The 20210-nt window shown below is 43.5% G+C and overlaps 1 protein-coding gene and 1 long non-coding RNA gene across 3 annotated transcripts in view; one reads left to right on the top strand and one right to left on the bottom strand.

Moving 5' to 3' along the window:
* slc12a8 (solute carrier family 12 member 8) overlaps nt 1–20210 on the top strand; it is a 101684-nt gene that overhangs the window by 32675 nt on the left and 48799 nt on the right. The window contains exon 5 of the mRNA XM_067986772.1: nt 19222–19335. Within this exon, the coding sequence (XP_067842873.1) occupies nt 19222–19335 (114 nt within the window). The remainder of the gene's footprint in view (nt 1–19221; nt 19336–20210) is intronic.
* Nucleotides 8454–15167, bottom strand: LOC137323283 (uncharacterized). Of its 2 annotated transcripts, none has more exons than XR_010963334.1 (3): nt 15078–15167; nt 14307–14485; nt 8454–8928 (listed from the first exon to the last, which is right to left on the bottom strand). It is a non-coding gene; the product is annotated as an uncharacterized lncRNA (long non-coding RNA). The 2 variants fall into 2 exon arrangements; XR_010963333.1 differs by having other exon boundaries at nt 14298–14485.

A 20210-nucleotide genomic window follows, 5' to 3' on the forward strand; every position in this document is an offset into this window, starting at 1 on the left:
TAGTTACTGACTTCATATTAAATTAGAAATTGCTGCACGACTATTTTGACGTTTGTTGACAGGATTAACAGGTGTATAATACTGCTACAGGAGTGTGTGGATAAATCTGGGAGGTGGAAACCTCCTGCACTAATGGATTCAAAATTTGCTTAGAGTGCTAAAGTTTTCTTTCTGGTTATATAATTAGAGGTTGACAAAAGTATTTGGCAAAAGAAAAACTTATATGCAATGCAGTTGTAAAAACACATGAACATTGTGGTTGGGTACAATGCTGCTGCAGGAAATAGGTTTTGTGAAGAGTGACTAAAAAGCAGAGAAGAGGAGATTTAACCTTGATGCATTCTGCAGTAAAATCACCGGTTATCTGAACAAACCACTTCCTGTAAGACCATTCTCATAAAATGAAAGTTTAAAAACTAAACTGAACCAGAATGTACTGACTAGAAGAAAATGTCTCATATATTTTAATTGGAGAATAAATGCATACGGCTTATAAAAACAGAAAATGCTGGAAATACTCAGCAAGTCGGGCAGCATCTGTGGAGAAGGAAACAGAGTTAACGTTACAGGTCGATGACCTTTCGTCAGAACTGGAGGAAGTTGAAGATTAAACAATTTTTGAGCAAGTACAGAGCCAGAAAAAGTGGGAGGGGAAGGGAGGAAAGAACAAAAGCGAAGGTCTGTGATAGGGTGGAGGGCAGGAGTATTAAATGACAAAAGGGATGATGGTGCAAACAAAGGAAACTACGAAGGGACGAGGAGTGAGTTGGCTATGATAGATTGGGAAGCTTCATTAAAAGGCATGACGGTGGATAGGCAATGGCTAACATTTAAGGAACGAATGCATGAATTGCAACAGTTATACATTCCTTTCTGGCGCAAAAGCACAAAAGGAAAAGCTGCCCAACCATGGCTAGCAAAAGAAATTATGGATAGTATTAGATCCAAAGAGGAGTCATATAAAGTTGCCAGAAAAAGTAGCAAGCCTGAGGATTGGGAGCAGTTTAGAATTCAGCAAAAAAGGACCAAGAGATTGATTTAAGAGGGGAAAAATAGAGTATGAGAGTAAACTTGCAAGGAACATAAAAGTGGACTGTAAAAGCTTCTACAAGTACGTAAAAAGAAAAAAAGATTAGTGAAGACAAATGTAGGTCCCTTACAGTCAGAAACGGGAGAATTTATAATGGGGAACAGGGAAATGGCAGAGCAATTAAACAAATACTTTGGTTCTGTCTTCACGGAAGAAGACACAAATAACTTCCCAGAAATGCTAGGGAATCAAGGGATTAGTGAGAAGGAGGAATTAAAGGAAAGTAGTATTAGTTTAAAAAAAAGTGCTGGAGAAAGTAATGGGACTGAAAGCTGATAAATCCCCAGGACCTGATAATCTGCATCCCAGAGTACTAAAAGAGGTAGCCATGGAAATAGTGGATGCATTAGTTGTCATCTTCCAAAATTCTATCAATTAAGGAACAGTTCCTGCAGATTGGAGGGTGGCAAGTGTAACCCCACTATTTAAAAAAGGAGGGGGAGAGAAAACAGGGAACTACAGACCAGATAGCCTAACATAGTAGTAGGGAAAATGCTAGACTCTATTATAAGGGATGTAATAACAGGACACTTAGAAAATATCAACGGGATTAGACAAAGTCAACATGGATTTATGAAAGGGAAATCATGTTAGTCAAACCTACTGGAGTTTTTTGAGGATGTAACTGGTAGAATAGATAAGGGAGAATCAGTGGATGTGGTTTATTTGGATTTTCAGAAGGCCTTTGATAAAGTCCCACATAAGAGGTGAGTGTGCAAAATTAAAGCACATGGGATTGGCGGTAATATAGTGGCATGGATTGAAAATTGGTTAACAGACAGGAAGCAAAGAGTAGGGATAAATGGGTCTTTTTTGGGGTGGCAAGCTGTGACTCGTGGGGTACCGCAGGGATCAGTGCTTGGGCCCCAGCTATTCACAATATATATCAATGATTTGGATGAGGGAACTCAATGTAATATTTCCAAGTTTGCTGACGACACAAAACTAGGTGGGATTGTGAGTTATGAGGAGGCTGTAAAGAGGCTTCACGCAATTTAGACAAGTTGACAGAGTGGGCAAATACATGGCAGATGCAGTATAACGTGGATAAATGTGAAGTTATCCACTTCGGAAGGAAAAACAGAAAGGCAGAGTATTATTTAAATGGTGATAGATTGGGAAATGTTGATGTACAAAGGGACCTGGGTGTCCTTGTACACCAGTCACTGAAAGCAAACATGCAGGTGCAGCAAGCAGTTAGGAAGGCAAATGGTATGTTCGCCTTAATTGCAAGAGGATTTAAGTACAGGAGCAAGGATGTTTTACTGCAGTTATACAGGACCTTGGTGAGACCACACCTGGAGTATTGTGTGCAGTTTTGGTCTCCTTACCTAAGAAAGGATATACCTACCATGGTGGGAGTGCAGTGAAGGTTCACCAGACTGATTCCTGGGATGGCAGGACTGATGCATGAGGAGAGATTGGGTCGACTAGGCTTGTATTCACTCGAGTTTAGAAGAATGAGAGGGGATCTCATTGGAACATATAAAATTCTGACAGGGCTGGACAGACTGGATGCAGGGAGGATGTTTCCCCTGGCTTGTGGGTCCAGAACGAGGGGTCACAGTCTCAGGATACGGGGTAGGACATTTAGGACTGAGATGAGGAGAAATTTCTTCGCTCAGAGGGTGGTGAACCTGTGGAATTCTCTACCATGGAAGGCTGTGGAGGCCAAGTCACTGAATATATTTAAGAAGGAGCTAGATAGATTTCTAGATACAAAAGGTATCAAGGGGTATGGGGAGAGAGTGGGAATATGGTATTGAGATGAAGGATCAGCCATGATCATATTGAGTGGCGAAGCAGGCTCGAAGGGCCGAATGGCCTCCTCCTTCTCCTAATTTCTATGTTTCTATGCAAGGCAAGGAGGGTGGTAATGGGACAAGTAACGAAACAAATGATGGGTCTACAGGAGCTGTAAATGGCAACATCAGAACCATTACCAGCATCTGCTGTCCAAAAAAATGGGAGCAGGGGTTATCATCTGAAGTAATTGAAATCAGTGTTGAGTCCAGAAGGTTGTAAAGTGCCTAAACGATAGATGAGGTGCTGTTCCTTGAGCTTCTGTTGAGCTTCATTGGAACGGTGTAGGAGGCCGCGGACAGAGGGGGGAGTGGGATGGGGATTTAAAGCGGCAAGTGACCGACAGGTCAGGGTCACGCTTGCCGATTGAGCGGAGGTGTTCAGCAAAGTGATCACTCAATCTGCGTTTGGCCTCCCCAATGTAGAGGAGACTGCATCGTGAACTGCGAATAGAGTATACTAAATTGAAAGAAGTACAAGTAAATCACTGTTTCACCTGGAAGGAGCGTCTGGGGCCCTGGAAGGGAAGAGGTGAATGGGCAGCTTGCACAGGAAGGTGCCGTAGGAGGGAGAGCGAGTGTTGGGGATGATGGAAGAGTAGACCAGGGTATCGCGGGCGGAACAGTCCCTTCGGAATGCTGGAAGGAGAGGGGAGGGGAGGAGAAGATATGTTTGGTGGTGGGATCGTGCTGGAGGTGGCGGACATGGCGGAGGATGATACGTTGAATATGGAGGCTGGTGGGGTGGAAGGTGAGGACAATGGGCACCCGATCATGGTTCTGGGAGGGAGGGGATGGAGCGAGGGCAGATGTGTGGGAAATGGGACGGACACAGTTGAGGACATTGTCAACTGCAGTGGATGGGGAATCCTTGTTTGAGGAAAAAGGAAGACATATCGGAAGCACTGGTGTGGAAGATGGCATCGTTAGAACAGATGCGACAAAGACGGAGAAACTGGGAGAAGGGAATAGAGTCCTTACAGGAAGCGGGGTGAGAGGAAATGTAATCAAGATAGCTGTGGGAGTCTGTGACCCTGACCTGTTGGTCACTTGCCATTTTAATTCCCCGTCCCACTCCCTCTCTGTCCTCGGCCTCTTACACTGTTCCAATGAAGCTCGAGGAGCAGCACCGCATCTTTCGATTAGGCACTTTACAACCTTCTGGACTCAACATTGAATTCAATAACTTCAGATCATAACCACTGCTCCCATTTTTTTGGACAACAGGTGCTGGTGATGGTTCTGCTGTTGCTATTTACAGCTCCTCTAGACCCATCTTTTGTTTCTTTACTTGTCCCATTACCACCCTCCTTGCCTTGCACTATTATCCCTTTTGTCATTTAATCACTCCTGCCCTCCACCCTATTACAGACCTTCCCTTTTGTTCTTTCCTTCCTTCCCCCTCCTCTTCCCCTTCCCCTGGCTCTGTACTCGCTTAAAAACTGTTTAATCTTCAACTTCCTCCAGTTCGGACGAAGGGTCATCGACCTGAAACGTTAACTCTGTTTCTTTCTCCACAGATGCTGCCTGGCTTGATGAGTATTTCCAGCATTTTCTGTTTTTATTTCAGATTTCCAGCATCCGCAGAATTTTGCTTTTGAGTTAATGTATATGGCTTGTTGGGGGAAGCAGTATTAAACAAGGCTGGATGCTTTTAATTTCTTCAATCCTAATCCAGATACTTTTGGTTAATCTTTGGAAAATATAACCATACATTAGGGAGAGCTCCACATACATAATTCCTCCTGGATCCCACAATTCCATTGATTTGCATTGTCTTTCTCGCTCACGTTGATGGAATTTCAAATGTAGCAATTAATTGTATGACTAAGGAATTAAAGGCACAAACAATGTGTATAAAAACGTAAGTATTATTCAATTTCAAGGATAAAGAGTTAACATATTTACTGTTGGAAGGAATCTTTCACAAATAGAATAGTCATTTAAGGGAGTAGTGAATCACCACTATTTATGCCCTGCCATGCTAAGCGTCTACTATCTTGTACAGTTTAAGAAGGATCAGCTCTAAATCTCATTTACTGCCTTTCATCATTACCCAAATATTCCTTAAAATGAAAGTGTAATCAAATTCAGAAAATCACAAGCTTGCCTTGTGGTTGTGTGCATAAACCTAGTTCAAGCATTTTAAATTCTCCAACATCTGTTATTTTCAGGCCTTTATCAGCTATGCAGCTGTTTGCCGCCTCATTGTTTGAAGTCTTACCTGTCTATTTTTGTAATTAAAAGAGAAAATACTCTTGAAGTGATGAGGAACAAATGGAAAGTTGAAAGGTCCAGAGTATCTGGTACGATTTTCTGGAGGTATATCTTGAACAGGTGGAAGGATCATTTCCTGTATGTTGTTAAAAGGGTTGGGAGGGGTGGTGGCAACTATACAGTTAGATGTGTTTTGAGCTGGATTCATTATTCATTATCCATTAGAAACAGAAGTTCTGTTTTAAATGATTGTTTTCCGTTTTGTTTGGAAAAATTACTGGAAATTTTGGTCAGTGGTTTTTAATTCTTCTTTGCGTTGCCCTGCAGCACACACTATTAATGAGCTGAGAGGGTGGGCAGACTTACTAACTATTCCCAGACCACTGCCAATGGAACTCTGGAGCTGGCTTCCAGGAGGTGCACACAGGTGTTATCCCTTAATGACTCTCTTTCCAATTTTTGCTTTCCTTCCTGGACTGGGCTTTTTTCATGGCCTCTCTCTGAGGCTGGGGCTAATTTTAAGAACTCACTGTTTTGGGAAATTGTAGACACAGCCTTGTGTCCTATAATTCTGGGGCATTTCCTCTTTCTAAATATTGTACCACTGTGTCCCCTCAAAATGTTGTAATAGATTTTGGTTTCTAACCAAAGCTTTTTAAAATAGTAAATGTACGTCACAAGCAAATACTCCTTGGGGATTTTGTGCCACCTTCAGGTTTTCAATTTCCTGTGGAAAAATAAAGCTTTCATTTTACATGAAACTATGACTTAAACCTAAATTGGTCAAATTGGCGAAGTTCAGATGTGTTTGAATTTTGTCGATAAAACACACTCACCCTGTTCAACTAGCAGAAAATAAATGTACTGTAGTCAGTTGAAATAATGTAAATTAAAGTGTCTATTTCTTCTGAAATACTCTGCCTTACCCAGTTACTCACTCAGTCAGAATAGCTGGCCCCCATCACATGTATGATTATCATGCTTAAGTGCCATTATAGGAATTAAGTTAACAATTCCAAAGTGGCATTAGTCTAAATGCTAAAAGTGATCTGATTTGAAGTGATGGTCAGATACTATGGATAGCCATTGCGCCTGTAAGAGAAAACAAACTGAACTAAAGGCAGGAAGCCGGTCTGGGTGCTGGCTTTTAACAGAAGGCCTCTGAGACTAGTCAGGATCTGAAATCAGTTAGTAGCGGCTAAGGAACAAACAGACGGTGTTTGAGAAGGGTGGTGACTTCCTTTTGGATAAACACGTCATTTATCTGGGAGTGCACTCTCTTTTCCAAATAGTGATAAAGTCGGTGGGAATTGCTTTGTTCCGCCCTATTTTTCAGATTTTTTTTTAAAAAACAAAACTTGGTTGCAGAAATCAGCATCTTGTGCGTGAGCACCCCTTAGCAATGGGTTGCAGCTTTTATACCATTAAATTACAAACAACACTTTTCAAATATTGGCACAGTGCCAACATTTGCTTGTGCTTGAGCTCGTGAACAGGATTATTGAATTTGGCAAAATAATCTGCAACAAGCTCTAGTTTGCACACATATAGCCAGAGTTTTATATCCTCCTGTAGAGCTATGTAATGACTGACCCCGTATAACCACGTTCTGTCCTGAGCACAGGATTACACTTGGACTTTTAGTAAAATAAATATTTTTACAGAGCAGTCTTAACGGGAATCCATTGCTCCAGCAAATGTTTTTTTTTAGGAACTCCATAAGATTAGAGATTAATTTTAACATTGAATAATTTTCAAAGTTGGAGGTCTGACCTGATGAATATGTACATGGATGTAGTTGTCTGCATTCCATTACCTAGTTTGTTATCCTTTTTACCCAGGAGATTAGACTTAATCTGGGTTTATTGACCCAATCTGAATTTAACCTCTTGAACTTCACATTGGGTCAGCAAAGGATAATGTTAACAGGCTAACCAAGGTGAGGTTAGATTTTCCATTGACTGGGCAGTACCTTTGAATTCCCCAAATGCTGGGTAAGCCCTGGTTTAGAGAGGTTACGTCTTAAGCTGTGTGCACTTGAGATGGACAATTTATGTGTGTATAATATATAAATAAATATACTTAGCCAGGAGGTTTCAAGGTCAACTGCATTTTTGCAAAGGAAAATAAAAAATGGCTTGGATCAGTAATTCTACGAACTCACCCCGATTACCCTTTACCATGAAGGCACCAGCAGGAAAATGACTGTTGGGCTCAATAACCACCAGTGAAAACCTATAGGAAAATCGGATGGTTATCTCACTACTCATTGGAAAATCCTGCCCAAACACTTTGGGCTCAATTTTAAACCTAAATTGTGGGTGCGTTGGGGCGGGCGGGGGGTCTGGCTGCGAAAATTGCAGAAATGCAGAGGGGTTTGGAAGCCGGCTCCAACCCGCCGACTTCCCAAGTTTCCCGCTGATGCACCTGTGTGCGCGTGGGCATCCCGAATCCAGAAGTCCCACCATGATAGTTAAAGAACCAAATGTACCTCATTGAGATACTTAAAACACTTTACTTGTGACATTTTTGGCAGGTAACAAACGTGCAAGTTCCAAAAGACATTCAGTACTGAAAAGGGTTAATCTTCACCGTTTCATTTCAGTGATGTGTGCCAGTGGCAAAATACTTGCTTTGGGTGTTTTTTTAGAATGATTTTTAACTTATCTGGATGGCTTTCCCACAGCTTCTGCGTGAAGGGCTGAATCAGGCAAAAAAGAAATTAAATAAATTAAATAAAAAACCATTGCACTTAGTTAAAACACAAAATCAACCTACTTTTCCACCCTGGTCCGATGTCTCCCTCTCCGATCGCCCCCTCTTTCTCCCCTCCCCCCCCCCCCCCCCCCCCCCCCCCAACGATCTTCCCCTCTCCACCACCACCCCCATCCCTGTCAATCAAGCTGGCTGCCAGGCGCGAAACCTGGAAAGAACTTTAATCACCATCAATTACACATTACGATCGCGTTAGAAATGGTAAGTTTTTTTTATTTGGGTTTGCCATGTGCACCTTCTCACCCCAACCCCCCCCTCCCCCCCACCTGCTGCCAACCCGCCACCATTTCAAAATTGAGCCCTTATAGTCTATGGGTATTTTTAGACTGGACATTTTTACAACAGGGAAAGAAAATCAAAACTCTTCATGTTTGGTAATGTGCATCTGTACAGTATTTTCTCAAGCTCCAGTTATACCTTTGCTACTGATCTGAGACCAATAGCTGCCATTTGTGCTGAGCAGCTGGAAGATCCTTGTTATACAGCAAATCATGATGTGGAGATGCCGGTGATGGACTGGGGTTGACAATTGTAAATAATTTTACAACACCAAGTTATAGTCCAACAAATTTATTTTAAATTCCACAAGCTTTCAGAGGCTTCCTCCTTCCTCAGGTGAACGGTGTGGAAATGAAATTTTCAAATCCTTCGCATTTGAAAATCACAGAACTGGTGTGCAGTCAGGTCGTTAAGAACCCCAAAAATATTTAAATTATCTGCGAGACCCATTATGCAGTCAGAGTGCATGAACAGCACTGCAGTCTCCCAGTGCTAATGAAATGGCCACTGCCTAGTAGACCCATTCAGCTATGTTGAGTTCTCTTCTTTTTAAAAAGGAGTCCGCTTAGTAATTATGACAAGTTGCTATAAATTAACCCAGCTGTTTGCCCGCTTGTTTTGATTTCATCACTTGAAGCAATTCTGACGACCTCAAGCTGCACGCCATTTCCCATCTGAGAGTGATGCCAAGGGAAATCTTTAAATAACAGAGCCTCCGTAGTCCTTGTAGTTATCCCACTGGGCATGCCATTCTATCTGCTGGTTCTGGAGAAGGAAGAGAAGAATTAGAGGATGCATGGAATGCAGAGGTGTTTACACCTTCAGGCGCTCAAGACGGAATGACACGTACACTGCCCTTTCTTGTGTACAAGCCAGAGTAATCATACCTGGATATGCTAAGAGAAATTTGTATGTGGAGACTAGGGCCCTGATTTTAACCTGGGTGGAAATTGTGGTTATGGGGGGCACTGAAGCGACCTGCAATCGGTACGGATCTCTGAAATGTGGAGGCCCGGGCAATTATAATGCCCAAGCCTGATTTCAGTGCCTCTGTACTGATGACATAGAGGCTGGTGGGCAGGAATGGGAAATCACGCAGCTGCAGGCCATCGCCCGGGACCAAGAAAACGGTCCCCAGCAAGTGAATGGGGACGTCCGGGACAATCGCAGCTGAATTGGGGAGGAAGGAAGCTTGCGGCAGAGGAGGCCCAAGGTTTCCTTGTTGGGCCAGGAGGAGAACTCCTGCATTGAATGCCATGTTATGGAAATGAGCTGACCACATGTTTTATAGTGGAAGGCCAGACAAAAGTGCTGCAGGTATGTGCAGTTTCCAAAGTGGTCCAGTGGATCAGATGGGCACTTCTAAAATGAGGCTTTGAAGCAAGCTGAAGTTTTACCACACTCCAAACAAACTCAGACTGGTGTAAGATGGCTTCCACTGAAGAAAGACTTGAAAACATGGGGCTGTTTCTGTTAGAACCGAGGAGATTATGGGGAGAATTGATAGAAGTGTATAAAATTATGAAGGGATGGAGAGGGTAGATAAAAGACTGTTTCCAGTGGTTGAGGGATCTAGAATGAGGGGACATAGATATAAGATTAAATGTAAAAGATTTAGGACACAGCAGTAGAAACTTTTTTGCACAGAGTGTTGTGCGGCTGTGGAATGCATTAGATTTTTTTAGAAATAGGAGCAGCAGTAGGTTAGACAGCCCCTCGAGCCTGCTCCGCCACTCAATAAGAACATGGCTGATCTTCGACCTCAACTTCACTTTCCCGTCGTGTCCCCATACCCCTTGATTCCCTTAGTGTCCAAAAATCCATCGATCTCAGTCTTGACTATACTCAATGACTGAGCCTTCACAGCCCCCTAGGGTAGAGAATTCCAAAGAATCACCACCCTCTGAGAGAAGAAAATTTTCATCATCTTGGTCCTAAATGGCCGACCCCTTATCTTGAGACAAGGCCCCTTGTTCTAGACTCTCTGACCAGGGGAAACAGCCTCTCAGCATTTACCCTGTCAAGCTCTTTAAGAATTTTATATGTTCCAATGAGATGACCTTTCAGTCTCCAGAGAATATAGGCTCATTCTACTCAACGTCTCCTCATAGGACGACCCTCTCATCCCAGGAATCAACCTAGTGAGTTAATGATTGAAACAGAGACCATGTCAACATTTAAGAATAGGTTAGATCGGTGATTGAAGGAAAAGGGAACAAAGGGGACAGGCAATGAACGGGTACATGGAATTAGGACTACTGCTGCTGTGGAGAATAAACACAAACATGGACTGGTTGGGCTGAATGCTTGTTTCCATGTTGTAATTTCTATGAAATTCTACATCTGTATTGCTTGACTTCAATATGCCTAGGAGTCAGATCAGAACCTGAAACCCAAGTTACACTGTCAATTTGCACACCGATGGACACATGAGACTGTTTCTCATCAACGAAAAGTAACTGTATAACTGCATCTTTAGTATCTTTGATAACAGATGCTTCATTATGATAGCTTTTTCTTTTTGTCGTACCTCAAGGGTTGGAAGAGTCACCTCTGCGTTGCTTTTGCAGATAAATTGGCTGAGGTTTGAAAGCTGGTCATTTGCCTGCTGTCGTATCTGCATTCAGTATGTGGCTTTGTTTGGGAAAAATATAGAGGAATTCATACACTAAAGAAAATTGTTGCTGTTCGTAGTTTCTATCAAAAAGGCTATCCTTTTCCAAACACATTTTTTGTGGTTTCCCTCCGTCTATAAAATTATAATTTTTCATTAAATTGTATGTAATTCTAAAACAACAGATTTCAAGTCTAATATATCAGGTGCAGTAAAAATGTTGTTTAATGTTGTAGTTTGTAAAGAAGAGAAAGGATATTCTGTTTTTCACAAAGTTAAGTACAGATGAGTGAGGCTATTTGGCCCATCTAAATTATCCTTCCAGAGAAACATGATTATCTTCATAACCGCATCTAACGGCCCCTTGAATGACTCTCGAGTTTTTGCCTTCAGTATCTTACCGAGAAGACTATTCCAGCTATTAATTGCTCTGTGTGAAGAAACCCTTCCTGACATAAGTCCTCTGCTTGCCTTTTACCAGTGTGTACCTCCATCCTCTTGTCCTGCAGTCATGGTTTAATTTGAAATAGTGCTTTTCTATTCCACATATACATTTATAACACCCCCTCCTTTCAAGTTTGAAGAATCCATATTTTTATAACCTTTTCTCATAACATCTGATACTAGGGATATGCCGTGTGCCCATTCCCTGCTCGGCTTCCAAAATTTGGATGTTTCCCTTGGGCCTTGGTGACCAGAACTGAACATGGTATGCAGTGTTGCCTGACAAGCACTGTTTAGTTTTAGCATGATGACCATGGACTTGCACTCCACTGATTTGACAATGTAGCTCAGCTAATTGCTTCTCTGCAATGACTGGACATAGTCAGTGTTGAGTTCTCTTTCAGCCCCTTTCCTAAGTAAGTATACGCCCCTTTTTACGTGCAAGACTTTTCACTTATCTGTGTTGAATTTCATAGTTCTATCCACTTGCAAATATTGTGCAGACCCTTTGTAATTCCTTAGCAGATTCTAATTCATGGTTCATCTAGGTTGGTATCATCTTATCAATCTAAACAACGTACATTGCATTTCTGAATCCAGATCACTTATTACGTAGAATTACAAAGAATGTCCAGCACAAACAGACCATTCGGCACCACAGGTCCATGCCGGTGTTTATGCTCCACACGAGCCTCCTCCCTCCCTACTTCATCTAACCCCATCAGCATAGCCTTCTATTCCTTTCTCCCTCATGTATTCATGTAGCTTAAATGCTTCTATGCTAGTCGCCTCAACTACTCTATTTTAACCACTCTCTGGGTAAAAAAAACTATGTCGTTCAGAAACAGTAGGGGCTCCAGCATTGATCCCTAGGGTTCACCACTCAGTTTATCAACCCAATATAACACTGTTCTTGTAAATAATACCTGCTGTTCCTCTCTTTAGCCAATTCCTTATTCTCCTCCAGGTTTTCCTAGGACATCCATACCCTTGAGCTTGTGTATTAGCTTTTCATGTGGAACTTTACTGAAGGCTTTCTGGAAGCCTGGGTACATTATTTCCTGGGACTTTCCAGTTTCCACTTGCATGACTGTTCCTCAAAAAAGGAGGTTGGTTAGGCAGGATCTGATACAGTTGTCACTTACTGGTTATTTTCATATGGATGCTCCTCAAGTTTTGTTCCGAATGATCAATACAAGCTGTTTGCAGTAAGGATTGCTTGATGAAGACAAAGTATTACATGTAAAATATGATGGGCAGGATCGTCCGCTTGCTCTCTGATGGTTTAGTAGTGGTACTCGATCAGGCAAGGTGGAAAACTGGGCCATGCCCTGTTCAGATCACCACTCCTTTTTGTATCACTTCTGATTGCCTAGTATCACACCAGAAGTGGGCAGTACAGTCAAATGAGGTGATACTGACCGAGTGTCACATTTTCCATCATTATCACCTCAGCAACACTGGCTGCTCAGAATGGCATTATTTAACAGGCTAGGAGAAGTACAATGTCATAAACAATATAAAAGCCCAAGGATTGGGGTGCATTGGATTGGTAGCTCTATATTGATAGATTTTTGCCACTTCAGTGAGCCAGGAATTTTTTTTTAATTTTCAGGGACATCTGTCCCTTTTTAAGCAGCTCCAGGTGTCCCGTTTCTGCAGCAGTGGCCCATTCCTGTTCCCTTCTGTCTTTCCCCTCCCCGCCCCCCCCTCCCTCACAATAACTAACTCTCAAGTGCAGGTGGGAATGCCACAAAAGGTCTGTCTAAAATATTTAAATGAACTTTATTGTGATCACTGCAGAGTTAGTCAGGTGGGTAGAAAGTTAGCCCACCACAGTTTGACAGATTGCCATTAGTGAGGAAAATCTCAGCTGATATTTATCTTGTACAAATGATAAATATTTGGAGATGACCATTTGTACAGGATTTAAAACCGATAAATTTCCTAATGTGACTGTAAATTAATTACCATTAATAATGTAATTCTTCTTATGTCTTAATAACTTATGTCTTAATTGGGCTTATATTCCAGCTGGTAGATTCAATTCATCAGATTCTTGGGATGCTCCAGTGGCCTTTCCCAATTTGAAATATTTTGCCAGGCTGCTTTTGAGGACTATAAAAGAACCTAGTGGAATGACATCAACATCTAAAATTAGGGTTCTTTTCTGCATATTGCAGTTGAATCTTTTGAAAGGGTCTGTGTTTGCTAGATTAATTTTATGATATATCTGGTCAAGCCAAGTTCAAAGCTATTTTCTGAACTTGGAGATTGTCCCATTATTGTAAACAAATTATAGGCAAGGCTTGAGCTAAATTGCTGCACTTTCATCCAATAGTTTCTTAATGTTGAGCTCAGTAATCACTACCTTCATCTTTTTCAGGTTATAAATAGCGTCATGTAAAAATATCTGCTTACAAATCAGTGCTCATATTGAGCACTTCCAGCTCGTACGGAAAATAAAACTTTGTTTCATCAATGTGCCTTTGTCTCAATCTCCAAGAAAGAGCTTGCATTAATGTAGTGCCTTCTACATCCTCCGGACATCCCAAAGCACTTGACAACCTATGGATTACTTTTGAGGCAACCAAAAAGTGGAGAAGACACAAACACGGCAGCCAATTTGTATACAGCAAAATCCCACAAGCAGCAAATGAATGGTTATTTGCTTTTGGTAATATTGTTTGAAGGAGAAATGTTGGTTAGGAGATTACCCTGTTCTTCGAATTGTGCGATTAAATTTGACAGGCACTGGCAGTTCTCTGCTACCCCACTCCAGTGGCCTGTTTCATATTTGAGCTTTGGCAGTGAGTGTTGGCAAGCTATTCAACTGTATGGGGCCCTCACAGCCAGGCCCATTTCTGCCCTCACCTGACATTTATACAAATACATTTTCCACCACAGGTGCCTGAATAGCAGTTGGGAGCAGGAACCCAACCCTCTTCTAAACAAGAAATGCTGTAACAAGTGTATAGTCCCCATTGTTGCCTCAGCAAAGATGAATTAAGAGCACAAGCCAGTAATTGAATCTTTGAAAAAATACACATCATTGTCACTTGTTCCACATACTCACAATAGTCACCTTAACATTGCATCTCGTTATGAATCATATGGTGAAGTCACAATGACAGTCCTCTTATTTGTCAACGTTGGAAGCTAGAAGTTGTATTCAGAAGTGTGGGATTGTGAGCAATACATGGATGTCTCGCCTGACAGCTCTGAATGTGTCACTCTCTCACCCACAGACCTTTCCTGTAGTTACTGGAACAAAAGAATAGTAGTGAAAGTGAAAACAAATAAAAGGAAACACTAGGGGAATTTTGGGGTGATTATATATGTGGGAGTCGACATTGTTAATTTTACAGAATGTGTAATGATTCCATTGTAATGAAGGAAAATGTTTCAGACTTTACAAATATAAATTTAGAGCCTTTACAGCCAAACACTACACAAATACACTAAATGTTTTCATTTTGAGGTTCTTCAGCTTAAGGTACATGAGCCCCAAATCTAACTTGGCACTGGAATCGGGCAGGTGAGTGGGGTGGAGGTGGCTAACCTTCCTGACCTTGGCAGCATGAGGCCCGGGACTCAACTACATGACCGCAGTCAATTGCCCGCCCGAAACCAGAGAGAAGTGGCAGCTGGATGGTAGGCGAGAGTGGAATGTCAGGAGGCTGCCAGCGGTGACCGAAGGAACGGTCCCTGACAGTCACGTGAGTCGCAGGGAGGGGGTTTCAGGAAGGCTTTGCGATCAGGGTGGTTGAAGCTCAGGGCAGGGAGGGGTCTAAACTTTCCCCCAGCTCCTCCTGGCCCCACAAGGAAATCTAAGAAGAAAAGTTTAAAAACTGACCTCTTTGGGCCTCTTCTGGCCCCAACTCTTCTTTCCACTAGATTCACCTGGATCTTATGTAGTTGTCTATTATGTGGGACAGGTCCCTCTGATTCTGTTGACTTTCCAAAATTATGATGATATCATCATAATTTGCCTGATCCGCATAATTAAAGAAGGATCCTACTTTTTTCCAGCAGGTGTCCTTCTTGCCTATTCAGAAGTGCAGGTTAAAATTCAAGACTGTGGAATGGAGCAGAATGTTGATGGCTGAATCTACTGGGCGATTTTAATTGCCCACTGCCTGGTTTCTGCCAGGTGGGTGGGGTTAAAATTGTCTCTACAGTATCTGCCAAATCCAAATAAGTCTAGATGAGATAGTGACTGAGGCAAGGCATTAAGTACTGGAGAAATATTTATTCTCCTTTTCTGTTGACTGTGTAAGTTAGTACCTCAATACATTATAAATGGGGGCTCCAAACAAATAACACAACCAATGCTATTAGCAGTACTTTAAAGACTATGGCCTCCATTTTAGCACCCGCTATCGGGTGCGTTCCTGGCGGGGAGGGGCTCCGAAAATCGGGGAATCCCGGAGCGGGTCGGAAGCCCGGCTCCAACCCGCCCACTTCCGGGTTCCCCACAGACGTGCCGACGTGCGCGCGCAGCCCCCGCATGTGGGACTCCCGCAGGCAATTAAAGCCAGCGGGGTGCCACTTGAGACTATTTACCTAGGTATTTCAGGTCATTAACAGACCTGATTAAGGGAATATGTCAGGAGGGGTGGGATTTTAGAAACAACTGGGACTGTTTCCCATACTGGGGGAAACACTCCCAGTTGAAATGGACGTGTTGCAGCTATCAGCCTGTGGCAGCTGCAAAGGTCCATTTGACAGGTGGGGGTGGGGAGACCCTCACTCATTGCAGGAGGCCACTCTGTCACTTGGGACAAAGTTTGGCCTCCACCACCCTCCTCCTGACAATCAAATTCACCAACTTGCACACTTACCCCGGGGTCCAGAGACATGTACCTACCTTGCGGACCCCCTCAGATGTACATCTTCCGGATGGGGGCCGCCGTAGCTGCAGTCATGACCTCCTCGGAGGGCGAACAGCATCACCAGCCTCGCCGGCGAAGCCGTCCACCTCTGACGTGGAGCTCCACAACACAGTGCTGTGACACATCCACCTGCACAGCAGGAGGGAGGGCAACCGCAGAGAGAGATGCGTCGCAGGGGGCACTACCCTCGTCGCAGGGTCCACAGACCGAGGCTCAGCTTCCTGGACCACACGGAGGCTCAGAGTCACTCGACATGTAGTCGTGGACATCTGCAGCCTCCTTCATGCCGAGCTGCTCCCGGTTGGCCCGAGCACCATCTTCTTACCTGTCGCTGTCAACGTCACCACTGCCCTCAATAACTTCTCCTCCGCATCCTTCCAGGGTGCCAATGGGGACATCGCCGACTTCTCTCAGTCGTCTGCACAAAAGAGCCCTGCGAGTACACCTACACCCACTTTGCAGTGACACAATGGGTGGCATCAGGTGTGGGTCTTCATAGTGATCCTCAGGAACGGGCATTATTGCACAAACCAGACAAGATTCGCAAAGACGTGGCAGTAGTGGTGCCAATATAATATGTGATGTGAGTTGGTCAGAAATTAAATATAAGTAAAAACCATGACAAACCCTCAAACACCCTTGTGCATCCCCTTCATGCTCACGACACGTTTGCCTTACGCTGCCTACTGCATATATGTGATGCATGCCCTGTGGCTGCAGCACAGGTAGTGGCAGGTTGAGTGAGGCTGACTGTGAAAGAGATGCATGAGAGGGTATGAGATCGAGCCATGAGATTGTATGAGGATTGGGTTGAGTGGTAGTGGCGGGATGAGTACTGGCGAGGTGAGTAAGTGCAGGTAAGATGAGGATGAGGTTTGAGTGGTTATGAGGGGTGATGTGACAGAGTAGTGTTGGCAGTGCAGAAGGAGATGTGGGGTGGGGCGGTGATGTGGCAGATGGAGTGTAGGGGAATGAGTAAGTGTACTCACTTTGGCTGTCCTACTTAGGTCATTGGAGCGCCTCCTGCACTGTATGCAGGCGGGCGATATGTTGGTGGTGCAGGTGACCTCCTCTGCCACCTCGAGCCAGGCCTTCCTGGTGGCAGAGGCAGGCCGCTTCCTCCCGCCCGTCGGGAGGACGATCTCTGTCCTCCCCCTCCTTCTCACCCCATCTAATGATACCTGGAGTGAGGCATCATTAAACTGGGAGCAGCCTTCCCCGTGGGCTGATCCATGCTGTAATTTTTCCTATTTGTTGCAGCAACTGTCAGTGGAGGACTGCCCCTTTTAAATAGAGCTCCTCCAGCTGACAGATCTTACTGCGCATGCGCAGTCCGCCTGATGCGCAGATCAGCAGTGGGGAACCCGGAAGACCAGGTAAGTGGATCCAATTAGGCTGCGATCACGCGGGGGGCAGACTGGTTTCGCCGGGCGCGTTACCCACGCGCCCAATAGCCACCCCCCCCCCCCCGCCGCGAACCCACAGCCCTGGTAACATCGAGCCCCATCATTTGAAACATTACAGACCACGAGGGATATAAGTCTATAGACCCAACAGGTGAAATTTTCAACTGCAGTCACCTGTTTTTGCCTGGGGAAGAGGGAGGAAACTTTGGTGGCATTATCAATGCCTGAGGCCCGCCTAATGCAATTTTCAGATGAGCCTGTAAATGGGAAAGCAGCCCTGCCCACTTGAAACAGGTGGGAGGTTGCTTAAATATGCAATTTGGGTTCCTATGTTGGTTGTAAGACCCCAATTGCAATTTTCAGATACAAATAAACAAAGTGGAATGGATGCTGTGCCAGGCACTGAGCAACCTAACCAGTGGTCCTTAAAGGGACCATTGTGGCTGCTCAAAAAATGACCAAACAAATGGTTCATTTGAGGGCCCTCTCCAAAGATTGTCTTAACCCTACCAGCGTGGGAGCTGGCTGATATCCTGCCTCCCAGTGGGGTGTAGCGGGGCACCTGCTTGATGCCTGCAGCTCGCCAGTATCATGATAATGAGGCCTGGGCCTCAAAATGACTTGGCCTCATGCCGGCACCAGCAAGCAGACGGAGCTGCCGTTCTGCTGACTTCACCCCTGTTTTTGGCGCTACTTGAAAATTGCTCCCAACCTTTCAGTAACAGTTAACTTTTCTTAAAGTTATCAATCATTTTTTATATATATATATATATTATAGTCTTCCAGTTACTTACCTTGGGAGGAAAAAGTAAAATCAAATGGAGGTTCTTTGGCCTAATCAGTACCTGATTTAATAGTATATAGAACATATGGGCTAAAAGTTGTCCGGCATGTTGTAGTTAAGATTGTTATCGAGAATTTATTCTCATATTGAATTTATGTTGTGACAACGTTGGGTATGTGTTCAAGACTTGAGGATTCTTGATAATTGTTTAAAAAAAAATTAGATAATGAATCGTTCAAGTAAATTGACACATTTATTGATACAGGCTAAGAATTTATGAAAATGTGCTTCTATTGGACTGACCATGGTTTATTTATGTACTGCCAATTTTCATCTCCATCCCCCCCCCCCACCTTCTCTCCTAAAGTTGTTGACCTCGCTGGGATATGGTTCCATAGGCACCAGTTGCCACCCCCCCCCCCCACCCCCCAGTACTTTGCCATAGAGGCCATTATTCATGTGTGATCCATGACAGTGACAGTGAGTGTTGGAAGGCTATTCTACTATTGGGGCATCAATGCTAAGCCTGATTCTTCCTTCACCCAGCATCCACTTCCAACAGAGGTCATGATAGCAATCAGAAGCAAGAAGTTATCTCCTACATAACGCAGAGTGCTGAGATCAACTGTAGCACCCTGGTGGTCGTCCCAGCTGAGATGCTTAAGCAGACCAGGAGTTGAACCTGGGGACTTTCTGGCATGTTTGGCTCAGCCAATCCCTGACCTTTTTGGGGGGGGGGGGGGGGTGGCGTGACTTTGGTTTTATAGTTTCATCAGGTAATGTGACTTTTTTTAGATATGCAATCTGTGAACACTGTATAACATAACCGGTAAAACAAATAAAGATGCAGGATTGATTTTTAATTTCATAACTTTCAGAAAATGTAAAATGTAAAATTCCCCTTTGATTCCTTAGGTTTTGGGTTTGTGGGATACAGTGAAGAACTGCTCGGGAACAACACATTCCCAGACTACAGCCCAGAAGAAAGTTTCTTCACAGTTTTTGGTGTCTTCTTTCCTACTGCTACTGGTAAGATAATATAAGTAGTTATTAAAATGTTAGTGTTGCTTATTTACATTTGTCACAACCTTGGATAGAATTGTCAATGCAATTCATTATAACCACACTGATTCGGAAGGAGAAGCTGAGGCACGCCCTAATTTAACCTGCTGAGTCACTGGGGGAGTCCTGACTCTGTCCCTAGCATAATAGGCCATCCCTGAATAAAGGATAGCAGAGGAAACTCTAGCCCCTCGGTGTTTGAAATGGGTTCAGTTTCAGCCCTTGCAAGGATTTAACTTTTTGTAGACCTTGGATTTGCATGTGAAACGAGTCCTTATTAATGCAAATCAAGGACATCTGCCACTTGTTGGCAAAGTCTCTGCTCATTTTCACCATGGAGCTGTGCGATCCAGTAATGTGGCTTACAAGCTATATGTATCCCATCTATATCTGTGCCAGTCTTCACTTTTTTCAGGCCTTAAGATCACTTTGGAAGTATCCTTGCTATCTGATTTCAGTCACGGTGTAAAACGGGTGCAGAATTTGCTATGAGCCCATTTCACGCTACTTGGCAAAGACCAATTTCACCTCTAATGTACCTGCATTTGTTTGCAGCTATATGGAGTGGGAGGAAGAAATTATTTACAGAAATTGATATTTACTTCCAGCAGTTGAAGTAGTAATTGTCAATTATTACAACTTGGCTGTAATCATGTGTTATTTTTCCATCAGTGAGTAAACCTGGTAGAAATTTTAATGTCGTTATGGCGGATGAGTTAACAGAGAATGCCAAATGGTGTGTGTTTCTCAAAACCAGTGGAAAGTTCCTCTTCCAGCAACTGAGGGTATTGCCCTCAAAATGTGTTTTTTTTATAAAACTGAGGGAATAAAATAATTTCTTG

Source organism: Heptranchias perlo, chromosome 7, assembly GCF_035084215.1.
Source record: "Heptranchias perlo isolate sHepPer1 chromosome 7, sHepPer1.hap1, whole genome shotgun sequence".
In the NCBI taxonomy this organism is placed as follows: domain Eukaryota; kingdom Metazoa; phylum Chordata; class Chondrichthyes; order Hexanchiformes; family Hexanchidae; genus Heptranchias; species Heptranchias perlo.